The sequence below is a fragment of the Bombus pyrosoma genome, linkage group LG17 (assembly GCF_014825855.1).
Source record: "Bombus pyrosoma isolate SC7728 linkage group LG17, ASM1482585v1, whole genome shotgun sequence".
NCBI classification, from domain to species: domain Eukaryota; kingdom Metazoa; phylum Arthropoda; class Insecta; order Hymenoptera; family Apidae; genus Bombus; species Bombus pyrosoma.
The window spans coordinates 923,467-947,897 of record NC_057786.1 but is presented as its reverse complement, the minus strand read 5'-3'; the positions used below and the strand labels follow the sequence as shown (position 1 = coordinate 947,897).

The 24,431-nt window shown below is 40.9% G+C and overlaps 1 protein-coding gene across 9 annotated transcripts in view; it reads left to right on the top strand.

The window, feature by feature from the left end:
• LOC122577156 (cyclic nucleotide-gated cation channel alpha-3-like) overlaps positions 1-24,431 on the top strand; it is a 214,025-nt gene that overhangs the window by 105,065 nt on the left and 84,529 nt on the right. For 5 of the 9 annotated variants that reach the window (XM_043748310.1, XM_043748313.1, XM_043748309.1 and 2 more), the window contains 7 exons: positions 3,490-3,567; positions 14,920-15,197; positions 17,994-18,232; positions 20,873-21,087; positions 22,065-22,320; positions 23,117-23,371; positions 24,247-24,377. In XM_043748310.1, coding sequence (XP_043604245.1) covers positions 3,490-3,567; positions 14,920-15,197; positions 17,994-18,232; positions 20,873-21,087; positions 22,065-22,320; positions 23,117-23,371; positions 24,247-24,377 — 1,452 coding nt within the window. Of the gene's footprint in view, positions 1-3,489; positions 3,568-9,675; positions 10,159-14,919; positions 15,198-17,993; positions 18,233-20,872; positions 21,088-22,064; positions 22,321-23,116; positions 23,372-24,246; positions 24,378-24,431 lie in introns of those variants that run through there. The other 4 variants (XM_043748315.1, XM_043748316.1, XM_043748311.1 and 1 more) reach the window with 3 other exon arrangements.

Here is a 24,431-nt window from a genome sequence, read left to right as displayed (position 1 = left end):
CTATTTGTACGAATCTTTGATTTCTCCTCGGTAGAACTATATTTTCCCGGTGTAAAACATTTATACTCGCGAGGGAAATTCGGCAATCGGAAAATTCCCAAAAATTCGAAGCTTCGAACAAACGTAGTTCGCGCGATGCCAATAGCCGAACAATTTTCTTTTCCTGCTGAAAAACAGCCCTAGGGCTGAAAACACCGCCCTGGGGTTTTTTAGTGGAATCCAAATACACGCGACGGTAGAAGAGGAAACATCGAAAAATTATGAACGCTGCCGATAAATTCTCGAAAAAAGAATATATATATATTTTTTTATTTATCGCATCCGTCGTTCAGACCGTAAAGAGGACCGCGACTTTTAATCGAACTTTTTTCCTGCGTCTCGCGTACTTCCTTAAATCCTCACGATTACACGAGGAGCGAAGATTTCTTTGCAAGGGTGTTTTTCACCCCCAGGATCGTTTCTCAGCGGGAGAAGAAAATTGCTGTGTTATTAGCATCGCGCGAAACTGCGTTCGCGCAGAGTTCAGTCGGCTACGGATTTCACCGGAAACGTCATTTATTTTGCCATTTTACCGAGTCTGTCTGTCCGGTTGACTGCACTACCACTGCGCCACGACTTTAATACACGGTTATACTACTGGCAATAATGATAACGTTTATGACGTATACAGCCTAGCAAATATACTTCGCTTAGCATCTCTGCCGGTGATCCTCGCGGATATTGATTCCGCCGACTCGTAAAGCTAAATTCCCTCGGTTTCCACGACGAGCTTTGACTCTTCCCACTTTGATATTTAAGCTGTTCAACAGGGTTGACCGACGGATGATGAAAGTTTGTTTTCAAAGAACCTTTGCACGTCTTCGTTTTTCTTCGTCTCTTTCCATCCTTTTCCATTTGTTTCTCTTTCCGTTTTCTTTTCTTTGTGTGTGTGTGTGGAAATGAAGTATTTCGCGTTTCACGAGTTTTCAATTTAAAACTTCAAACGGTCGCCAGGACTGACTGTCTTTGAAAGGAACACGGAGCGCATCGAATTTTTTCCAAGAGCAGAAGCACAATTCGCCAACTTCATATTATCCTCGGGTCTTTGGAATTTGTCCAGAGACCTGGACAATCGGTCAATCGGTTTAACGATGTTGTAACCGTAGCAAGTAGCCGCGTTTGTTCCATTGAAGACACGTTGATGATAATTGCAGGAACGCGATTGCGTTGTTTACCATCTACGAGCGAAGCTTCGAGTATCGAGCTGCAGCAACGACGCGACTAAAAAAAATCACGACCCTGGAAAATACGCGCTTGAACATCGGTTGAATCGGTGAAACTGTTGGTTCAAAAATTGTCGAACTGTGAACGATTCTCTGACACGAAGCACTCGAACGAACTTAGCGATTTCACGCGTTACTCGTACGACCTGTTTTATATATTTTTCGCTAAACTACTGCAACTGTTTTGCACGTAGTCCATTACGCCCTTAACCATCATGTGTTGGAACTGGTAAAACGAAATGCGAATTATACGGGTAGATTAAACAGCTGTGCTGCTAAACTTTTTCGCCAGTGTGTGTCACACTGCGTGGCGCGCATTCCAAGAGGAGATGTTCCCTTAAGCGTTTAGGTATGTGCAGCGTAGGGTTCGTCAAAGGCTTCTAATTAAGGCAAGCCAAGCGGTTAATTTCAGAATCCGTTACGGTCATCCGCATACACGTTCGTCCGTTGGTCTTGAAGATGAGCTTATGACACGTTAATCGCCTACACGACGGATATACCGATTTCTGTCCTAATTAAAGTTGCAGCCTCGTCGGATCGTACGTTGATGGGGTTTCGTACGTGCAAAGTGTAATGTTTGCCTGTCGGTTGCCTGTTCGACGAACAAAACCTATGCTTCCAGAGCGATTACGTTAGCGCCGACAGGAAAAGTAGCCGTTTTTAACCAACTTACCGTTCCGATCCCTTTGTAAAACGGGTACCTAAAACGCGTAGCAGAAAGCAAACGACGACGACGACGACGAGTATACTCGTCAAACGTAGCGTATGCGTGGCAAGTTGCGGTGGAACTATTTTTTCATTTTATCGTCGTAACGGAAACTATTGCCATTTCTTCACGACGAGCGAAACGCTATCGTTGAAAACAGCTAACTGGTTGAAGTAAAGCGAGAAGGATCTAACCAGCGAGGCAGTGGCCGTCGTTCTCAATGATTTTCTCCGACTTTAATCGAAGTAAAAACTTTGCCGGAATAATCGTATGGCCAATCGTGCGAAATTAAATAGAACTTTGGGTAGCGGATTGATAAAGGTCTGCTGCGTGAAATTTACGTCGTCAATGACGGAGCAGCGAATTAAAATTTCCCATGGCAAACTGCTTTGCAATTTCCCGATTAGCGTCTCCGTATTGTTATTCGTCTGTTTCACCATCGAAACTAAATTCCAGTTGCCAGCGACGCGTTCATCACATTGGCCGTTGTTTCCGTTTGTTTCTGCTCTCTCGCTAACTCGCGAAATAGATGTTTAATTCATGAACGTGATTAGCGAGAGGAGGGTACAAAGCGGGTAAAGTTATAAGTATAAAGTAGAATACGTAGTTTTAGTTCTCTAAATACGTTTTGATACCGCATGTTTAACATCGATGTTTACTACTGGCGAACAGTTGTTGTTAGAATAATTTTTGCATCAACGAAACGTTCTGTACGCGTATGTACGATTAGCATAAATTCGGCTATAGCAGCTTTATTGATATCAATTTCGAAGTGCGGTGCACCACGAAGTCCATTCATCCATGCTCCACTCTGTGCCGCAATTTCGGTCAATTATCGTCGTACAGATAAGTCGGGGAACGATGGGAAATATTTAAATTATCCGATTGTTTCGTTCTTTTGAAATCCTTGCAACGAGGTTTAGATCGGAACGATACGATATCCTATTCCTAGAAGTTGAGCGCTCCAAACGACTAATTATTTCTCCAATAACCTGGTTCGATCGTTACCTTGCGTGCGTGGCAGGTGTCCTGATACTAACGAGGGCGTAGAATTCTACAATTAAGTTGGAAACGTACGGTAACAATGGGAAAGCGGTGTAACAGAAGCGCATGAAACATCTACGTATTCACAGATCGTACGTTGCTCGGTGTAGGACGTTTACGCGTCTCATTGTCCACTTTAACGTAGGATACTCGTAATTAGCGTGAACGGCAAGTTAGATAAAGTACGGCCAATGTGAATATGTTAAACTTTCCTGTATCGTCTGTAGGTTGTTTGATATTTGCAACAGGAAACTACGACATATTGATATAATTACTGGCAATATCACGATACGTCTATCGATGCATATGATATTATTCTCGCCTGCGTTGAATAACTTCCACATTCGTCTCATTTTATTGTTCTATTTGTCGTTATTCGATTCCATCTCCATGTTTGTTTTTTCCATGTTACTCGCCACGTTCGTCTTTATGAATTTCACATTCTGATGGATTAATCGTTTCGTTGATAATTTGCAGACCCCGCTCATCGAATTTGGACTACGTACGAAACTGTACTTGGCCAACCAAATTATTATCCAATGCGTAGACGCTCGAGTACGTAACAATTACTTTACTAATACAAAATATCGCACAGCCAAATCCGACACGAAAACACCTAATACCAGGCAATCTACCCCTTTATTTGAATGCCGTTAACTGTGTCTCCACCCACCAGCCACTTCTTGTGTATCCAACGTCGCATCACCCGACTTGAATTTGAAGTTTACTCGAAAAATTCACCGTGTTTCGTAAAACAAGTCGGCAGACTGCGGATTTTTATGCATTTCCAAGGGTATTCGAATGTATGCGAAATTCTACAGAATGCAATGTAATATGAAAAGATGTGTACGAAATAATAAATTGTGGTTCTGTAATTTGTAATTTGCATAAAAATTCCCAGGCTGCAATAAACTGTATCGTATCCTTGTGTGTTTCGTAATTGGTGTAAGCATTTTTATTAGAAACGTGTTACGATAAATCCAGAGTCTCAAATTTTGCCTCCTCCTTTTTGCACGAAATCGTATACGAAGTATTCCTGGAGATTACGGGAAATGGACCTGCACCAGTTTCAAAACATCCTCACGAAATTCCATTTATATAAGTTTGTTAATTTGAAAGTTTGATTCGAGCAAACCAACGTTCGAGGATGGGCAAACGCGTTTCGCGATGGCCACGAGTAAATTTCGCGGTTTCGCGCGATTAGGAGTTTGCTGATCCGACCGGTCGCGTTGATCTGCTGCTAGTTCGGTCGCCGATCGTTTCCAAGAGACGAATATCAGCCGCGATTCGTGCGTTTCTTTTTGCAGGCGAAAACGCTTACAGCGAAATCAGAGGACATCGATCGCTTTAAAAGCCAGACAGGAAATGCATTTGCCGTTGCCGGCGAATTTCCTTTCCCAGACCTTTGCCTGCGCTGGTTTTATTTCGTCGGAGATAACGTTTAAGAGAGGGGAATCGTGAAATTCATTAAAATAAATTCTGAGTATAAAGTGGGCGCTCGGAGTTGGATGCTCGGAACGAGAACGTCGAAGGAGGGAAATCCTTTGGCGCGAGAAATCCCGGCGACGCCAACGGAGACGAGGAACAGCGTGCAGATCTCAGAAATATCATCCAGCGAGACGACGTTCGCCGGATAGGAAACATCAGCTAATAGTCTCGAGGCCTGAAAATTCGCGGTATCTGATTCTTGGGCCACCCTCTATACACACTTCGAGTCGAAATAAATTCCATTTCTTCAATCGTAGGAGCAAAAGTACAAATTCTAGTTATAAAATACGTAACTGCTTCTTATATTCTGAGCATAAACCCGTTAATAAACTCGTTTCCGTTTTTAAATTATTCCTCGGCTAGGTCTTATTTACCGTTCAACCGTGCGTTAAAGTTTCAACGATAATTTTTTCTAATATTCATGCATCTTGGGGCGAACAAAAGCGCGCGTATTTCTCGGCGTTAACCAAACTTAGTATGCTAAACGGATGAACTCGGCGAGTACATCTATGTTACGGTGTACTCTTGACTGGTTCTTTTAGTACGCAATTTCACGCAAATTTCTCGTTTTCCTAGCGAATGAACCTCGCGATCGATGTGGCATCCGTGATATACTTCGCTTCCGTCGCGTAGAAAACCGACTTTAACCGTGGCGTACGCTTTCAAGCCGTATCGCGGCAAGAGCCCTGTGTTTTCAGCTCGGTTGAAAATTTCACGTGTTTTTAGTATCGCGGAAGTTTATGGTGCGCACGTATTTTACCAGAAATATATTAGCAAGTTGATGGAGGTTACGCGGCGTAGTCGCGACGAGGCTCAGACGAGTGAAGAAGAACTGGAAAGGAAGTGGAAACCGCGGAATATACTACTTCGTCGTGCAACATCATCGACTCGACTACTTAACTTTTCCAACGAACAAATATTCGAGACACTTGAACCGAGCCGGAGAAAATAGCAAGCAACTTTTACTGACAGAGATTCGATAAACGGACTTTCACCAAGTATCCCGGGCATCCCCTGCTATCGAGTTTCGGGAAAACTGCACGTTACAGGCATTTGTCGTTGGAACGCCGCGCCATGGAGCGTGCGAACGCGGCCAGGGAATTTTGATTCTCGTGCCGAATGCACTCGAACGCGAACAACCGCTCGTTGCAGTCGCCAGTCGGACAGGTTATTATTCGTCGCGGGGACGTTATCCTGTCCGAACTTGTATTCTATTAATTCGCCCCTTTCGCGGACTTCCGACCGGCACAAGTTCCTTTCGGCCGGGCAAAGCGACCGAAGTCGGCGGAAAAATAAGTTTCACGGCTCCGGATGAAGAGCGTCCGCGGAAAGCCGGATATTGGAAATACGATACTTCCATCGGGCAACTTGGAAAGTGAATACACCCTTTAGAAAAGTTGCCGCGCTTCCGAAGGAATCACGTCGAGGAAATACACAAAGTGGAACGGTGTTCGTGGCGTATCGAACCGGGACGAGCTCTGAAACGCGTTAACGAGATATCTTGCCGCGAAGCGAACAAGGCAAGAGATATTTTGCGGAAGTTCGGCCGACGAGAGCCACTCGATAAACACCGGTGCTGTCTTTCGAGCTTGACAAATTTCGCGTTTCTACCGTGGCTTTCTGAATCTTCGACGCGAGCGGCTGACGTCCAGCGTGCGTCGTCGATTTTAACCAAACTTACCACGCATTCTTCGACTATCGAAAAAGCGATCCAAACACCGATAAACTGCGAATAGTTACGTCGAGATTCAGCGTGTAATATGCGCAGGTTTTAGAAAGATCGATCAAACGCCGACGAAATGACAAATATCGACGACCGAACTCTCGCAATACTTTCTTGCAGCATAGCCAGCTTTAAGGTGTCTGTTAATCTCCTAAACTGTCTCGAGCGACATAAGAATCATTTTCAGACTAGATTTCATTGACATTTCATCAGTACGAAAAATAAGTAAACGATGCATACGCGATTATTTCTAAAAGTAATTTTTGTATCGCTCGACGAAGACCCTTTGAACGAAGGGTTATCGATATTGGCTATGGATATGGTTATTTAAAATATTATTGCAAATATAATACGTCACTCTACCTCGTAATTATCTCGAGATCGGGGAACACTTTCGGAATGAAATTACTTAGGATATCGTTTCAACTGACACGTTATGTCATTCCATAATTATATAAGATAATTATTCGGGATAATTATGGAACAAATTAGCTTGTTCCTAGTAATTATGCTTCAAATAATTATTTCAAAGATTGACACACATATCTCTTTATTGCCTTGTCTTTGCTACTATTTCCTTCGTCAAATTTGTCATTGAGAAATAACGAAATAATTGCCGTTAATTCGGACGAGTCGATATTGTCCGCCCCTATAACCATATAAACCCGCAACGATATCGAAAATAATGGCGCGATATAAATTATTTCGGATAGTTATCTCTTGTTCCAACTTGGAATAAAATTTGTGCAACTCTGTTCTTCGATGTTTAACGGAGGATGAGGGACAGGATCGTTTCTACACCGTGATCTTCCCGTAAATTTTTATCGATACCGCGCAACGCCTATAATAAACGTTGGTATTTCCTAAGACAGCGGCGTTCGATGTCGCAGTTACGACGTATCCCATAAAAGGAACTTGGCTTCGGAAATATCGTGCATGAGAAAGGTGGGATGGATCGTTTAGCGGTAATAAATGGAAGCCGTAAATTAAAAGGTTACGAGCGATGCACTGAAATCTGGTTTCATTTCTGGATAACGCGTATAAAGGACGCGTCTCGCCGCAGGATAGAAGTCAAGAACTGGAAAATGATCGTGGCTGTTACGATCCCTATTGTCCTGTTTAGAATTTCATTGTTTAACCGGCTATTGTCATACGCGGTGTCTGAAACAGCATCGCGCAAAGAATTAAGAGAGTCTTTGCTATGCAACCGCTATACGTTTGTTTAGCTCCGTGTTGTCAAAATTTGATGCCTTCGATTGGAGCGTATTTAAATCATTGTATTTGGCAGATTGTTAATATCGTGAGAAATTGTACGTTCTCGCGCGTGGTATTTCCTGATACGTTCAGGTTTTGCGATTAAAAAATGTACCGACGAAAATGGAACGGAATAGCATGAAAGGACAGCTATCGGAAAATTACTTATCGGTAAATTGAAATAGCTTCTGTAATAAAGAGGCAACTCTAGTGCATAGTGTATATATGTAAATGTTATTACATATACAGCTCTATAAAACTTCACTTATCTTCTGAAAGAAGTCCGTTAATTTAATTTTAATTAATTCATATTGCATCGTGAAACAGTAGCTGCCTACTAGTAGATAGAGAACGTCTGTCAAATTATTGACTTCTCTACTTATCAGGCAGAAGTGAATTTAAATTCATCGATTGTACAGGATTTCGCGGAAACCTCGCGCAACTCGTTCCAAACTCGTTGGAAACAAATTATTGCACAAAATTGAAAATACGTTTATATTTGTTTCGTATGTAATAAGCAGGTATAAAAAGGAAATTATTATATTTTAATAAATAGCAAATTTCAGGAAACAGACGTTCGATGACTTCGTGCGCCGTGAATTAATTGAACAATTAATTAAACAATCTCATTCTCCTGTCAAATTCATCTAATCAAATTCATTTAATCAAATTTTTCTTTGCAATCTTCATTTGCAAGCCTTTTTTTAAATAATTTTATATACACGCAACTCGTCGGGTACATGAAACGAATGTTATTACAGTTCAAAGCGATAAAGCGTACGAAACGATGAATCAAGCAGCGAATCTTCATCAAACTTCAACCTTGAAACAGTGCTGCGAAAATCAAAAATAATAGGCGAGATAAAACGATGAATTGGAGACCAGGTTCGATAGGATAGTAAATTCTAGGAGCCGATTCTTGGAGGAATTATCGGCCAATTGTATTTCCTTTCCGATGACAAACAATTCCAAGTTCAACAAATAATTGGTTCACCAAGTGCTGGAGTTCAAACGTTCTCGTCGGTCCAATTAGTCGGCTTCTCGCTTTCGGATAGTCAACAGTCAGTTAGCTCGGAGAATTCTGTCGCTTTCCTTTTTCCTTCGCTGTGTGTTTCGAATCGCTGTTTCATCAGGCATCGATCAATACGACGCCAGGATATCCCGCTTTGATACGAATTATAAGGCTTCCATGAGATGTCGTGAATCGACATCCTCGGCCGAAAGTGAATGCTGCAGAATGCAGCGGTAATAGTATATTTTTGCCTGGACTAGCTTTATTTGATACGAGAAACAATCGGACAAAACAATTCGTGCACGGTTTGTCTACCCTTGTTTCTGTCTTTTGTTTAACTTTTGTTTAAAATATTTCTTTTTATACAGTATAATATAGTAATTTAGGATGGTAGATAATTCGAGAAATTTTATCTTATAAGTATAGGTAGGTGGTGTTCCACGCGGTCGTTGAATGCTGCCAACAATAATAATATCTACATTCAGGGAAATACCAAGATAAATAATTCAGAAAGCAAAAATTACAAAAATATTTGAACGCTTTGTGTTGAGCTTCCCTCGCTTGCTACTGTGTATCTCACCGATTTTGTATCACACGGTAAATGTATTCCCTGTGAAGTAACAATTTACTATTCACAAAGCTTTATGAATGCAAAACAATATTGGTGCTCAAGACGTTCATTGTTTTCGCGTTGAAAGCAGGCAGATGCTTTGTAACGTTTCGTTCAAGATATAGGCATGTACCTTTTACAGGACATTTCACTATAATAATTATACGTAGAATATTATTTAAAGGAGACTAAAAACTATATTAATGTAATTACTATAACAATTATATATGGAATATTATTCGATGAAGATTAAAAACCTCGGCAATGTAAAACGTTTCATTCGACGTTCTTTTACAGCTCTTTCACTGAACTATGAAAGTGTAAGAATATTGTTAACATATGTGTATGGGAGGTTTCGTAGCTTCCATACAAATTTTACTATCGTATACAGTGGATAAAGATAGAAGAAACAAAGTAAGTGTTACACAAGCACGAAAAAATTGGTGCCATTCTATCACTAATAGATTTTTGTCATAGTATAACTGATAACTGATCGCTAATTATTCAGATAGAATCGTTTAACGTTAACGCAATTGAATAATCTACAATAATTTACAATAATCTACAAACATCGTCGGGAACAATGATAGGAATTCGGAAATGCCGGGAACCCGCCTGCGCGATCGAGGTGCGCAATAGCACCGATCTCGCTGCGATGTCGATAATCGATAGTACGGTCGATGGAGTGTTGCGGCGCGGGGTGGGGATATTGCTATACGTGCGACTTGCACGGGGTGAACAAGGTCAGTTCGTATTTCGATCGATTGGCAGACGCACGTGTTTACGACAAGACGAACGGAGCAACTTTATCGTTTCTCCGCGTTCGTGCTTATACGGAATACAGTTTAATATACTGTCTTTATTCGTCGTCCAAGATGTTCGCAAGCGAAAATCCGAGTTTAAATCGCTGCCATACAAACGGATCTGGGCGTTCGCCAAGGAAGAGTCTAGAAGACCAACATGGCGTCGGAAGCAAGAACGTTATGCGCGGGCATAACGTACGTATTCCTTGTCGGACAACAGAGGCCGGTTAGGATCTTTGGAGAGCCGAAAGACAAGGTGGGATACATTATTCTTTATAAGAGAAAATTCTAGTAGAAGCTCGTTTTGTTCCTCCGCGTTTTTCTTCCCGCCTTGCGGCTGGGCATAGCTTTTAACGTATTATCCGTTGGTTCACCCTTCCTAGTGGACGCAGAATTACGCTATTTCTTTTTTGCAGTCTTGTAATTTTCAACGTGTTTCGACGTAAAAATCAAGTTTTATGATACCGAATCCACTGGTTGGAATGTTCTGCGTATATAAAATTCAACATTTCTAACGTATTTAGTAGGTCACTTTGACGCCATATTGGCTAAAAATGGTCGACTTTATATACGCATAACTTTAGAACCAGTGAATTCAATACCTTAAAACTTGCATTTTCGGATTTTACACGTCGGAAACTGCAAGATTCCAGATAAAGAAGCCGATAATTTTGCGTCCCCCAAATAAATGTTATACGTGGACCTCTTACCTCGCTAACATAATTATTTTTGGTCGAAAGCTATATTTGCTATAAGTACGTATCGAATAGAATATTAAATTTAGGATCTTTTCCATCCAAAGTACGAATAATATTGGTTAGACTACAGTACTTTTCCCTTATGTAAGATTTTATTTGCTAAATTCATTTGGATACTGATGATAATGCGATATTCCGTTACTTCGTATACAGTATATGTTTAAATAAATAACAAAAGTTTGTTCTCGACGATTCGATAATTTTCGAATACATTATCGAGGACATGATCCTAAATAACTTTTTCACGTACGTATAACACCATCGGTCGACCTAGTTTTTCGAGACATTCGCAAAAAACTGTCAATACTAGGTGGACATCGAATCCTGCTCGTTTTGTGTATCTGTGACACAGGCAAAAACACAAACATTGCCGACACGTTTGCCGTTTGAAGATCTCTTTACATCCATCAGCCATCGACCTCCTCGTCTCTTTCTACATATTAAACTTTGCGAATCGAAATAAACAACTTCTGTATAAACATCGTTTATAACTGCGTATGCGAGTGTTTGCGTTGTGATTCAACACAAAGAAAATCATGTATAGTATATATTTTTAATTTATTCCGTATTATTATTATTTTACACGCACATTGCCGAACGATATAATAATGTAATATAATATGACGTAGTATAATAACATATACGGCGATACAGATGTACAATTTATAGACAGAATTCACTGTAGCGATTAACTAAATTCTATGGATATCGATATATAGGTCAATATTTTTCAATAAATTTCAATCCTCTTACAATTGAATACACGATTCGATTGCAGGCTTATAAAATTTAGTTAATGTTTAATGATTTCGCAATTAAGTTGCCAACCCAAAAATTTCCATATCTTCATGAACTTTGCCAATTGGTTCCTAAACAGATATTTCTCTCGTCTAGCAAATGCTCGACGAGTATACTCGACGTATTACGAATCTTTACGTATCCGCATACGTCTTTGTGTGTTTTATGTACATTTTAAATACGAATGTATAATAGTATCGGTTTTAGTAGCGTGTTGGAATCGTAATTTCAAACTGGAAGAAAAAGGAGGATATTTCAGAATTTAATTTTCAGCTTTTTTTTTGTGATGTAACAATCCTTTATAGAAAGATTCCGTCGCTACAAAATTTTATGCTTCAATCGTGTATCTCAGCTCGCATTTATGCACACATGTCGCACATAAAATCACGATTTCTTTCTTCCTTTTTTTTTTTTTTTCTTTTCATTAGACGATACCGGCCATAAAACGTGCCAACGAAATCGAAGCTTCAAATGCTTGCTGTAAAATTTCAATTTGAATACAGTCTTTGCTTTCCTTTTTTGCCGTCTACGCTGCCATCTGATACATAGCTCGGGATGTAGAGGAGGCTATAGATTGCGTAGGACTTGATTCCAATATTTTTTCGTTCATCGAAACATTCTGCGTATAGTACACGAGAATTTTCGTTGCGAACATTTGTTACAATTCCCCCTGCAGCGATCAATTTTAGCATAGCTGTTTCTAATTCTGAATTTTTAACGTCTGTTAACAAAGCCCATTAAGAATTCGTGAAAGTTTCTTACGGCTTTTCGCGAAGTAAAAAAAACTGCAAACTTAGTATCAAATTTAGTTTCATTGCTTCGTATGTGTTTTGTGTATTCCTTTGAATTTTATTTAATATCATCTAGAATAATATTTATTTCAGGATATATAAATATTAAATAGATAATACGCATCTACTAAAGAGCAATATTTCGTAACGATTTGTTTACGATATTGACTCCTAAATTCTCGCTAACTCGCGTCACAAACGAACAAAACTTACAGCTAATAGCTGAGGTATGTCGGTACCGGTAACTTGTATAAAGTTTCATATACGAGGCGTGACGATAAAGTTTCCAGAATAATCCTATTTCCATCAAAGTTGCGAGAAAGTAAGTAGACAGTTACGTGTCTCCACTGTGAAGCTTGATCCTTCCTCTGCCAGCATGCCAAAGAGAAACATTGTCAATTGTTTTAGTCGTGTAAAAGTTGGTTCCTGTAAAAACGTGTGGATGGCCAATACGAAAACTGGAACGCCATTCAGAACAAAAATTCTGATAAAATTTTTGGTGGATAGCGATTAAACATGGACAAAGACTTTTAAAAAAATTGACTAACGCTGAAGCTAAATACGTTTTTTTTTTTTTTGATTGGTCAAACAGGTAGATATTAATACCGTAGTAAATTAAATGTCTCTTTATTTAGCTTTGCATTTTTTATTTAATTAAATGCGTCCAGAAATAATATCAGATATACATTGTATATTACTTGAATTTAATCAATTGAAGTAAATATCATAAGATGGTAAAATAATTTAGCTGTATTGCTTGTGGCTCAAGCGGTACGTAATACAAAATATTCAACGTTGAAATTAATACCGAGCTCCGAATTATTTGTCACTTTATTCGATAAAGTTAATCAAAATGGAATATTATTTGACCTTGGCAGAAAATAGAATTAGTTCTCCCCTCTTCTCCAGTATTTTCTATACTAAAAATAGCGAAACAGTTAATATGACTCATTCTCCGAAACTTTTATTGTTTAGCTTCATTTCAAATAAGGTTTGTCCCAGTCTAATGTAAACAGATATCCAACACCGCTTCCTGGACTTTTTCAATTCGCGACCTCGGTTACGTACATAAAAAGGTACGTGAAGTAAATACACAAATAAAACATTAGTCGCCAACAGATCCAAGAAATTTAACTTGAAACGATCCTTTGTGACGACAGATAATTCACATTTGAATCGAAGAAACTCCAATTTTACACTACAATTTTAACACACTTGCGTAACAAGTAGTTCGTGAAAGATGATTTAATTTTTTCTGAAATACTTTCGTAAAGCGAAATCTGTTCTCGGAGATTGGGCTACAGACTCGAACAAGATCGCCTGTTGCTTGTACGGTGCAAGTCTGTATCGAATCTATTTAGTTAGAATATGATTGGAATCTCGTCGCTGTACCAGTTTATAAGCAATCTCGAGATACAGGCGATGACACGTCTGCAGGCGACTTGGATGGTTTCCGTAGGATCCCGAACAGCCTGTCCACTTTGATAACTATGTAGAAGGTTAGCAAGGTAGCGCTGTAGGTCAACCGAAGTACCAGGCCCAAGGGGAAACGATCGTCGTGCTCGCGAATTGCTCGTCTACTGCGCCAAGGCTTTATAACGCGTCTCTAGAGTTTCCGTAGCTCGCAACTATCAGAAACGCTGGTCCGCGTTGTTGGCTTTTCTCTTTCGTGTCGAACACGCTCGATATTTTGAATTTTATTTCAGGTAGCGACACGAGGATACGCCGTAAGTCCTTATCTAGTTCAGTTACAGTTCTTGCGTATTTGCTTGTTCCACGCCGATTCCTTCGAACGAATATCATTGTACCCTTTTACGTTTATCTTCTTGTCGATTGCACCTTGATACCCTGACACGTGTAGATAACTTGCTCAGGCAAAATACATGTTCCCTACGTAGCGATATTCGCACGAGAACTTGTAATTTATTCTCACGACATAGTTTCAGCCGAACGTCTCTGAAATCGTGCAATTACCTTTACACTTCGAGTAGAAAGCGGATCGCGTTTGCGTATCTTTTTACTTGTAAAATGGTGTAACGTGTTTCTTGATAATTGTTACCGATTCTATCGACTTTGCTGATTCACTGAAATTGGTAATTCTCATTGCTTCGCCCAAATACGAAAAGACAGAAAATTGTTAACCTGGATATTTGAAAAATACTTTTTCGATCGCCAATTAACGCCCGAAGCTAGCTCGAAATAAACAACCCAATAAAAAAAAAAAAAAGAAAGAAAACGAGGTAAAAGGAATATTTTCACTCGACGAATCGAATATTTCTGTTCTTCGAAAAATATAATAGAAAACTGACGATCGCTGGCCCATGGCTTCGGCCTCCATCAACGAAGTTATAAACCGGTCGTGGTGTTTCATTCCCTGAACCCTGCTAATTATTACCCTGTCCGTGAAACCGGGAAATCCAATGCCCGACATCGATCTCGGCACAGTTATACGATGTTTGACGACACTTTGTACGCGATATGCGATCGATAGCCGCGCTCAGTCGATTCTAATCGACAGCCCTCGACGCGTTTTTGCTCGTTAGCGGAGCTCTTCGAAAGAAAAGCGAGAAAGAAGCGATAAGACGGAAAGAAAGTGGTAGAGAGAAGAAAGACGGCGGCTAGGAAGGGGGACGAAGGAGACGAGAATCAAGCGATTTCCCTTTGTTACAGGCATAATCACAGGGAGTGGCGGCGGAGGAAGAGATCGGTACAGCGGTGGTTCCGCTTCCGCTTTGAGCTGCGGTGGCGAGAAACTCCGCGAGGACAAACAAGGGAGGATGCTGGATGGCAAGACTGGGATCAGAAGAGAGAAGGAAGAGGACACGAAGAGCGCGGACAACGTTTCCAGGGGTGCTATACCTTCCAGGCAGAGCCTCCTGGAACTGGTCAGCAGCAAATGCATGAGCCGCCACACGCCCACTCATCATTATTATCATCAGCAACAGCAGGTCAGTACTACGACGTTCGACGGTCACGGGGCAAGATGCCCAAATCGGTTTGCCAGTTCAGAAGATCGCGAAACTTTAGGCTAACTTATGCAAAGGATATACAGGGTGGACATACAACTAAATGGGATCGTCTAAATATCTGTATTATTTGTTGTCGTATAAGAAACCCGAGGACAAAGTCGCACTCTCTCAGAAATCACGTTTTCGTACTAGCAATATGTACTTTTTATTTTCCTCTTTTTGGTGATCCTCTTTTTTACGAGATTTTCAGATCGACCGATATTTGGTTTGGAGATCAGACGAAAGTAACTTTTTTCCATCAGAATTATCGTTCGGTAGAAAACTTATCGGTGTCATAGCGAGTCGTGACGCAAAATTGCAAACCAACCGAATGTTCAGGGGTTAACTGCATCCCCTTACAGTGAATTTGGGTAGCAAAAAAAAAATTGCCTCTCTCTCTATATATATATATATTGCCTTAAGTTTCAAACTTTTCTGAATTTGCAGGTTGGCGATGTTCCCTTGTCGGTTCGCCTATTCCGCGAGTGTTTCGCTGATTGCATCGATAGTAGGCTTGACACTAATTGCGTTATTAAGTCCGACGATGGGATTAATCCTGGTACGTGTTCCGCGAGTTAGAACCGATCCAATAATCGCGTGGCTTTTCAGTGCGATCGAGTGAGTTTAATAAATTCGAGCGGTATAATTGAGCGGCGGCTAGAGATACATGATGCGAAGCTTCTGGAGAGAATTTTTGCTCTTTGGAATGTTCTTTCACGCGTTTTGTTAGCGATCTAGAGAAATTACATTATCAATCAAACGTCCTGTTAAATTTCCATTGAAGCGAGGAATTGCCACGTCGAAGAAAAAAATATTACAAGAACATTTGCTCGAATAAACGCTTCATTCCCGTTAGTGTTCCCAACACGCGGTATTCGCGATTTATTTGACGTTATGGGGGCCATTTATGCACATGCGACTAGATTGTACCGCCTCGTGAAAACACGTGCAACCACAGCTGCGTTCAAACCACATGTATATTTGCAACTTGACGTGGGAACAACTGTTCTAATGTCAGCGAAGCATGGAGTTTATTTAGCGCGCGATATTTCTTCATTTTCGCTAGTAATAGACTTAGCAATAAATAAACGTATCTTTGATAATTGTATCATAGAAACGTAGTTTCAGGAACAATTTGTTCGATTTAATTTCGCGTTATCATTATGAAGAAAATGTGATCTTGTCGACTTACTTCTGCTTCGTGTTTGTACCTCCTCGGATGTCTTCTCGTTTCGAACAATTTTATTCGTGAAAAGCGTGGAATACACAAAAGATGGAAAAATATGAATCGAAGCGAGTCAAACTTACGTGTCATTGAAGACGAATGTTAACCAAACTGGAAACAGAGCACTCCCCTGTTGCAAATCTTGATTTGCATCCCTTATTCGAACATTCTACTTTCATTACACTCGTCAGAAATCCATCGAACCTCGAATCAACCTTTAGTCGCACCATTTCGTTCGATGCTTCCTTCATCCGACCGTATCATTCCAGTGCTTTCCCATTCTTTTCAGGCACCGTATTGTCTCTTAATTTCCTTCGCAGTGCCATTGTGTCAACGAAGACGACCTCCATTGTCCGTGCGAAAGCTACAGAAAAAGCAGTGCCTAAACCGGAGCCCGGGTAATCACTGGGAGAAAAAACAATTTCCCAAACGAAGAACAGTAAAAAGATAAGGGAACAAAGAAAGGAAGAAAAAAGAAACTCTTCCTGAAGATTTTAAGCAGACTGGCATGACAAAGGGATAAATCCTTCCGGTCGGAAGGACACACAACGGAAGCTCGTTTTTAATCGAATAAATTGTCTGTATCAACTTCTTAGAAGGGCCACTCTAGACCTTCTCTCAAGAAATCCATTTGATTCCCATCTGCTGTTCTTAACGTCGGCTTCGCCTAATAGCCACCGCTGTTGCTTCTTCCATGGAGCCAACAAAGTGGCATTTAACCTTTTCGATATTCGTACACCCTGCTATTCGTATTTTGGGAATCGAAGACACTTTTAGCGTGGTACTCTGTCGTTTGACTATTTTGGCATCGATATGCTTAAGAAGTATACTTCAAACAAATACTCTTGAAAGTACTTGTTTACGGTTCATGTTATTCTTTCGTTCGGACAATTGATATAGCGAGTAAATGATAAAAAGAAGGTAAACGATAGAGAACAATTCAGATTACACTTCGTTCAGCTTATAGTTTCGCCCTTTATTTAGTTATCGATTCACCCTTACAGCGAATCGCAGAACCGTATCTCCCAGTTCCAATATCCACATTCGTTTTAAGTTTAAACTCTTGCCCTAACGAAGATGAGCTGAACAACTAAAACGCATTTATCATTGTCCAGTCGACTGGCATTTATTTTATTAAAATTCAAGTGGCGTCTTCTACTCCGTTAACGTTCAGAATTTGTTCTGCGAGGATCTCCTCGAAACTCTCGACGTTCGTATTCGAATTTGCAAAAGTTTGCAACGCAAAGTAATCCCGGGGCGAGCATAGACAGCAAGAACTTTATAAGACGTGATATCGAATTTTCCATTCGACTGCGCCATGCTTTTCGTTGTTATACCCTCCATTTCTTATTCTTTTCTTTTTAAATATAATATTTCATTCTACCACTGTAAATTTTCCCTCCGTTTATTTTAAAACCAAGCACTGACTCTGCAATTGTGTACCAAAGGGTTTGTATACTCGTGAATAGTAATAATATAATAACAACAAAAATCCTACGAACATGTTACAGGTGTACTCGGTACCGCAGCGATATTTCAGTTCGTCCCGCGACTCGCTTCAGGGGGCTTACGTGAATCGCGGCGCCAGTGAGTTCGACCTAAGCCGCAAACCGAAGAGGAGGGACCAGCTGAGGGGCAGATTCAAGCTGCCATACACCGTCGCGCTCACTTCCTCGCGCGACCAGTCGCACCTGCACACGCCAGCATCCGTCAATCATCTCAGCAATAGCAGCTGTAACGGCACCGAGACGTGAGTATCCGATCGCGTCGTATTCGCTCGAGACACCGTCTCTTACCATCGCTAGGATCTGCGGGTACCCGAGCTTTTTCGAGCGCTCGGATACGCCAGCTCGATTGATATCCGAGTACCCGAATAACCAGTCGGACAAGAAGCTGCTGGTGGTATCATATTATATTATATTATAAATTTAAGCAAAGTTGGTCTCCCGAATCTATTAATTCGAGCGTAGAAGAGAAGCTTCTCGTACGTACATTTTGGGTAATCACGAAAGTAAGGTCGAATCTGGATATTCTAGTACTCAGATTCAAGTTCGGATACCTGGATCCTCAGGCTCGTATGCGGTTCTTCAGCGGGAGGATAACAAGGAGTACTCCGAGCGCTTGGAGAATAAAAGCTGTGCTTGAAGCGAGTTAACTTGGATCAAAGTGAATCGGCTGCTGCGAGAACTACAAACGCTTTCTTTGTCACCAAGGTTCGAACTTGTGGTACAACGATAACATAAATTTACAACGTAACTTCCACGAAGAAAATTTGAAGTATAAATGTGAGAATTATTAGAAAATTATTAGAATATTATTAGAGATCGTAAAGGATACGTTCGATAACATGGCAAAAGTCTCATCGATTTATGTACCTACGATAGAATCAAACGTTTGTCTTACCTATGCGCTGCGTTTTTCGCGCCCTCTCGTTTCCGTCGATACGCTTCCGCGTGACTTTTACGGGCCACTCGTTCGTCTGAGCTATGTACGCGCTCCGAGGCACAGTTATGCGACTCGAGTCACTTTGACACAGCCGGATAAACGGAAAGTTAGGTGTCTGGTTGTCGTATCCAAGGCAAGTTCGTTCTGCGCTCGTGTATTGTATGCCAGACCTGTTGTCTGCAACACGTGACACAGACCAATGCCTGCAGTACACGAATGTATCCGCAGCGGCGTGAAATGGCGAATGTAGGGTGGTGAGCCGGCGGCGTAATTTTTGTCGGTCGTTACTCAGGCATGGTGTGTTTGACGGCAGGAAATCTAGCGTTCGATGGTAACCTGAAGTGGTAAATATCTAGCAACAAACGCTCGTGCAACGTGAAAACGTCGAGTGCACGCGTTGTGGCATGAAACAAACGTTCGAATCCGGCTGTGAGCTGGAACGAATGGTAATCCTGGTAGCATGGATTATTTGAAAAGTATTTGACTGTAACAACCATTTCTTGTAAAGCGTGCGTACACTGCTGTCCATTACGTTAGCTACCAGCAACTCGGCGTCACTTTGTCGCGAAAACGTGGACCTGGGAATCGTCATATCGTGCGATACGGCTTTGCAACCGGGTAACGTGTTGTAACGATATTTGATTTATGCGAATAGAAATTCATTGAGGGACAGGGACACGGAGCAACGTATTTTTGCGAAAGAATCGAAAGCTTATTTCTTATAATTTTTCTACAGCGTGATCAATTTTGAAGCAATTCCCAATATGCATCGCAGGCTGGTTTATACACGTTTCACGATAATAAATTGCTCGACGTTTTCCACCTGGTGATTTCCTATCAGAACAAACGATACAGTCCCGTTTTCTTTCTTCCACGTTGGGAATACGTGGTTTATTCTAGCGAATTGCAGGTTTCTTTTATTTATCTGTTCTTCGATATAGGAGAATAAAATTCATGTAAACACACACACACAGATTTTCAAAAATAATATCGCCGCGTCGTAGGATAAAATAGTGGAATTGTGCGAATTTCTAGAGAAGCTATTTGCTCGCTTTAGTATAACTATGCCAGTAGAAAGGGATTGCACGACACAATAAAATGGCAACTTGAGAGTAATTTTCTATCAAAGAATGTACATATATATATATATATGTTTAAAATTTATCTCCAATGAAACGATAAGATCTTTCGGCAAACTTCTGTAAAGCTTCGTTATATAATTTTGATCCAAGTTTCCTCGGCGTTGTAAAATCGCTTCTTTCAGTTCGGAAACAGCATTATATTGCTTCCATTATGCTGCTTCGTACAATAGCCTATTAAGTCCTCCCCAGGCGATTTTCTATGATATTAAGATCTTCAGGTCTTTCTGCCCAATTTAAAACGCGTAATATATCTTCTATTTATTATATTTGTATCTCTTGAGAACGCTATCAAAGAACGTTAAAAAATGGAAGAAGAAGAGAAACATATAATCGTAAAATACTCGTATCCAGGTTGGACGCGCGTTGGAGATTCCAAGATAACGTTCGTCTCTCTCGCAAAACGAAACTGTACATTTATTCGCACAGTTCGATGCATTTTTTAATCCTCTAGCAAAAAGGAAAATATTAAGCTAGTTGGTTCGAAAAACGACTAGTATTATAAAGGATATTTCAACTGTAATCCTGTAAAATGTCCCGCGCATTCAGACATGCAGATCATTCTGAAAAAGTTAAAGTACGAAATCCGATTGCGAAATCAAAAAAAAAGAAAAGCATCGTTGCGCGATTACGAACTTTCGAAACTCGAGTATCTCTGGTTTCGAGTGTCCTCGTATTAAAATATTATAAAACTTTATCGCGCGGAGTTTCTTCGGAAAGCCAGACTTGCTCGATTTTCCAAGTACCAAGCTGCTCGTTTGTCGCATAATCTTTTCACGAGTCATTGTGTTGTTAATTTTCCATAGTAGGTATACGGCGCAGCAACAGCAGCAACAACGTGGTAATAGAGGCTACCCTGGACAAGCAGGAACAAAGGGTTTTCGTACGGGTGCCCCTAATTGGTCCTTCATCTTCGATCCCGCGGGACGTCTCTGTTATTACTGGTCGATGGTGGTCTCCCTTGCCTTTCTCTACAACTTCTGGGTCATCATCTACAGGGTCGCCTTCCAAGAGATAAACGGTTAGTCTTTTGCTCCGCGACTCGATAAATTCCATGCAAACGTTTCAAGTTTACAGCGATTCACAAAGTATTAATTATATTTTTATCGTACCTTTTGTCACCCTTTTGGAGGATCAATTCTAATTGACTAATCAGCCCTTTAGACGAAGGGCAGCTTCGAAGAAGGTGAATGTAGTTAAACGTAGACGTTTTTCTTGACAATTTTCGCAATTTAAGAAACTGGTCAGCTTATTATACCGTACGTCTGTAAATATGCGTTCAGTGCGGGCGGAGATGCGCCCAAGCATCGAATTCAATTTTATTAGTCGTGTAGTACATCTAGGGAGATTTTAATATTTGTTTAAATCGACAATACAATTCCATGTTACACGTAACAGTGTGATTTTAACGAAGAAAGGTTTGCTCCTTTATCGGGAAATGGAGAGTAGAAAAATAAGAAAATAACTCGACTTACCGAAGATGATCCTATCAGATATATGTATGTAAAGCTATTTTTATTAAAGATATTTTATTATCGAGACAATTTGAGTTTCTAGAATCGAAATTACTTTGATTTTCTTGCTTATCTCCTTAAGAAATGATTCTTAGCGATTTGCCAGAGCCGAAGAAAGAAAGAAAGAAAGAAAGAAAACGTAACGTGCCATTGCTCGCCTCCAAGTAAATGCTTGACTTAGTGCAAAGCTTCGTACAAAAAAATGGTGGATTCGTAGAAGCTTAAAAGCTTAAAAAGCTCTCATTTATAGACTTATAGGATTATGCAACGCTAGTCTCGAATTGTTTAAAGAGTTTAACTTGGAATTGCTTATATGACAATATGCTTTAACATCTTGCTATTAATGCGAAGTATAATTCATTGAATCGATTGAGTCGAACTGACAAGACAAAAATATTATCGATATCTTTAATAGCGCGTAAGAATTGTATCGTTTAGAAATGCTTACGTATCTAAAATGGTAATGTGATTTTATGTTATTTAGGCGAAACGCGCTGGGTGTGGTTCTGCTTGGACTACTTTTCCGATTTTTTATACGTGCTGGACATAGTGTTTCACATTCGAACCGGGTACTTAGAGGACGGTGTCTTGCAAACGGACGCGACGAAGCTGCGAAATCACTATACAAACAGCACCACGTTTTACATGGACATCCTGTGCCTGCTGCCCCTCGACTTTTTATACTTATCTATAGGATTCAACAGTATACTTCGAGGTTTTAGGCTCGTGAAAATATACCGGTGAGTGTGAATTTATATTTAATCAGTGCGTTCAATCGAGTTGTATTTATTTATATCGGTCAACTTTTATGTTGCAATCGCGCTTTAATTTTAACAGTCGCTAGAGAATCGTAACGATCGAGTAAGATATCTGACACGAAATTGGAACGAGAAGTCGCGCGATAGAATAATATCTGTGTATTTCGATGAAACTTGAGACGCGTTTCCACGTTAGAAAAGTATCATTGAGTGAGAAACGGTGGAAGTTTTGCTTAAAACTTCCATATACCGAATAAAGGTTGGCCAACTATGCTCGCGCATTGACCACGTTCCGTTTATCACCTACTTTCCTCTCCTCGTCTTTTTGCTTTAGAAAGTTTCCCAGGATAGCGCAAAACAATCGAATGCTCAAACTTTCTTACGGGGCACTTGCGAGGGCAGATTATTTTTGGATCCTTCGCTCGAGCTGACTCTCTCGCGAATTTTACAAGTCTGTCCATATTAAACTCGAAATTCTGCGTAAACAATGTCGCGCTCTATGAATGGCAAGAACGTAACAAAATTATGCTCTAAATATCGGACGAACAATTAACGAAACAATAGCTACTCGATCGTTGCTTGGAATAAATTATGCTCCAATTACGCGTCTGAAACTCACGGTACAGCGCGAACATAGAATCTATCTGTTGTCTCTCGAAATATGCCAAAGCTGATCTAAACCCCTTGCTCGAGCTTTCCATTCGATCGATGAAGGAAAACACCGTGACGAGCATGTTGGAATCTCACGCAATCTTCTTTGTTGCATTGTCACACACAGGTTCTGGGCGTTCATGGACAGAACCGAGCGACACACCAACTATCCGAATTTATTCCGCTCCACATCCTTGATACATTATTTACTGGTGATCTTTCACTGGAACGGGTGCCTCTATCACATTATCGATAAGAACAACGGCTTCGGCAGTAAGAACTGGGTATTCAGCGACTCGGAGACCGCGGACGTGGTGAAGAAATATTTGCAGAGCTACTACTGGTGCACGCTGGCCCTCACCACCATCGGTGACCTGCCCAGGTAATTCGATTTTCCTCTCGCTGTTTCGTCGCACTGTATTTCCGTCCACGCTTCCTTCCGCGAGAGAATCAAGAGCTTTGCTTGAATCCCGGATGTTATAAAGTAGGAGAAAAAGCAGGATGTTCAAAAATGGCCATTTCTGGTCCTCCTTGAGAGCGAGAAATTCTCGCAGTACATTCTAGAGCGTCTAACGTTGCAGGTAATTCGATTTTTCCCTATTTCAGCGCACTGTATTGCCGTCTACGCTGCCTTCCGCGGGAGAATCACGAGTTTTGCTGGAATCTCGAATGTTATAAAATAAGCATTCTTGGTCCTTTTTGCGAGCGAGGAATTCTCACAGCAGATTATTTAGAAACACGTTTGAAGGACCAAAATATCGCATACCGTGATAGGAGAATAGAAGAAGCTAGGTAAAGCTTAAAGACGTAAAAGTTATGTATCTTAGAGATTTAGGTTGGAATGGAATATAACCGCGGTAAGCGTGCGAAGCATCTTCGAGGTGACGATGTCGCGTGTACGTGCAGCCAACGAAAAGAAAAAGCGAAAGACACAAAAAGAAGAGACGCATTGAAATATTCCTGTCCGTTTTGTTACACCGTTTCGAAAGCTTCTCTGCTCGTTTGTTGCTCGCGAAAGCCGGATCGTTTCTACGTTTATGCTGATCTCCTTCGATCGTCGATGTTCAACTAGCTCGAAATACAACCGCTTAAGAGCGAAAATGTCTGTAAAATCAGTAGGAAGACGAACGAACGATAAAACTTGGCGATTTTAAGCGCTGCGCGTGAAAAGCTTTGGCATTTGGCCTTGAAAAATTGGAAGACGAAAGGAAATACGCACGGCGTCGTCGAATCACGCTTTTCCGTTTCGTTTTGCAGGCCGAGGAGCAAGGGCGAGTATTTGTTCGTGATAGCTCAGCTGCTGTTTGGTCTGCTGCTGTTCGCCACGGTGCTCGGACACGTGGCCAACATCGTCACTTCCGTCAGCGCGGCCAGGAAGGAGTTCCAGGGTGAGTGAAAGGCAAATCCAATTATTTCACTCGCGCTTGGTTCTTTTTCAGCGG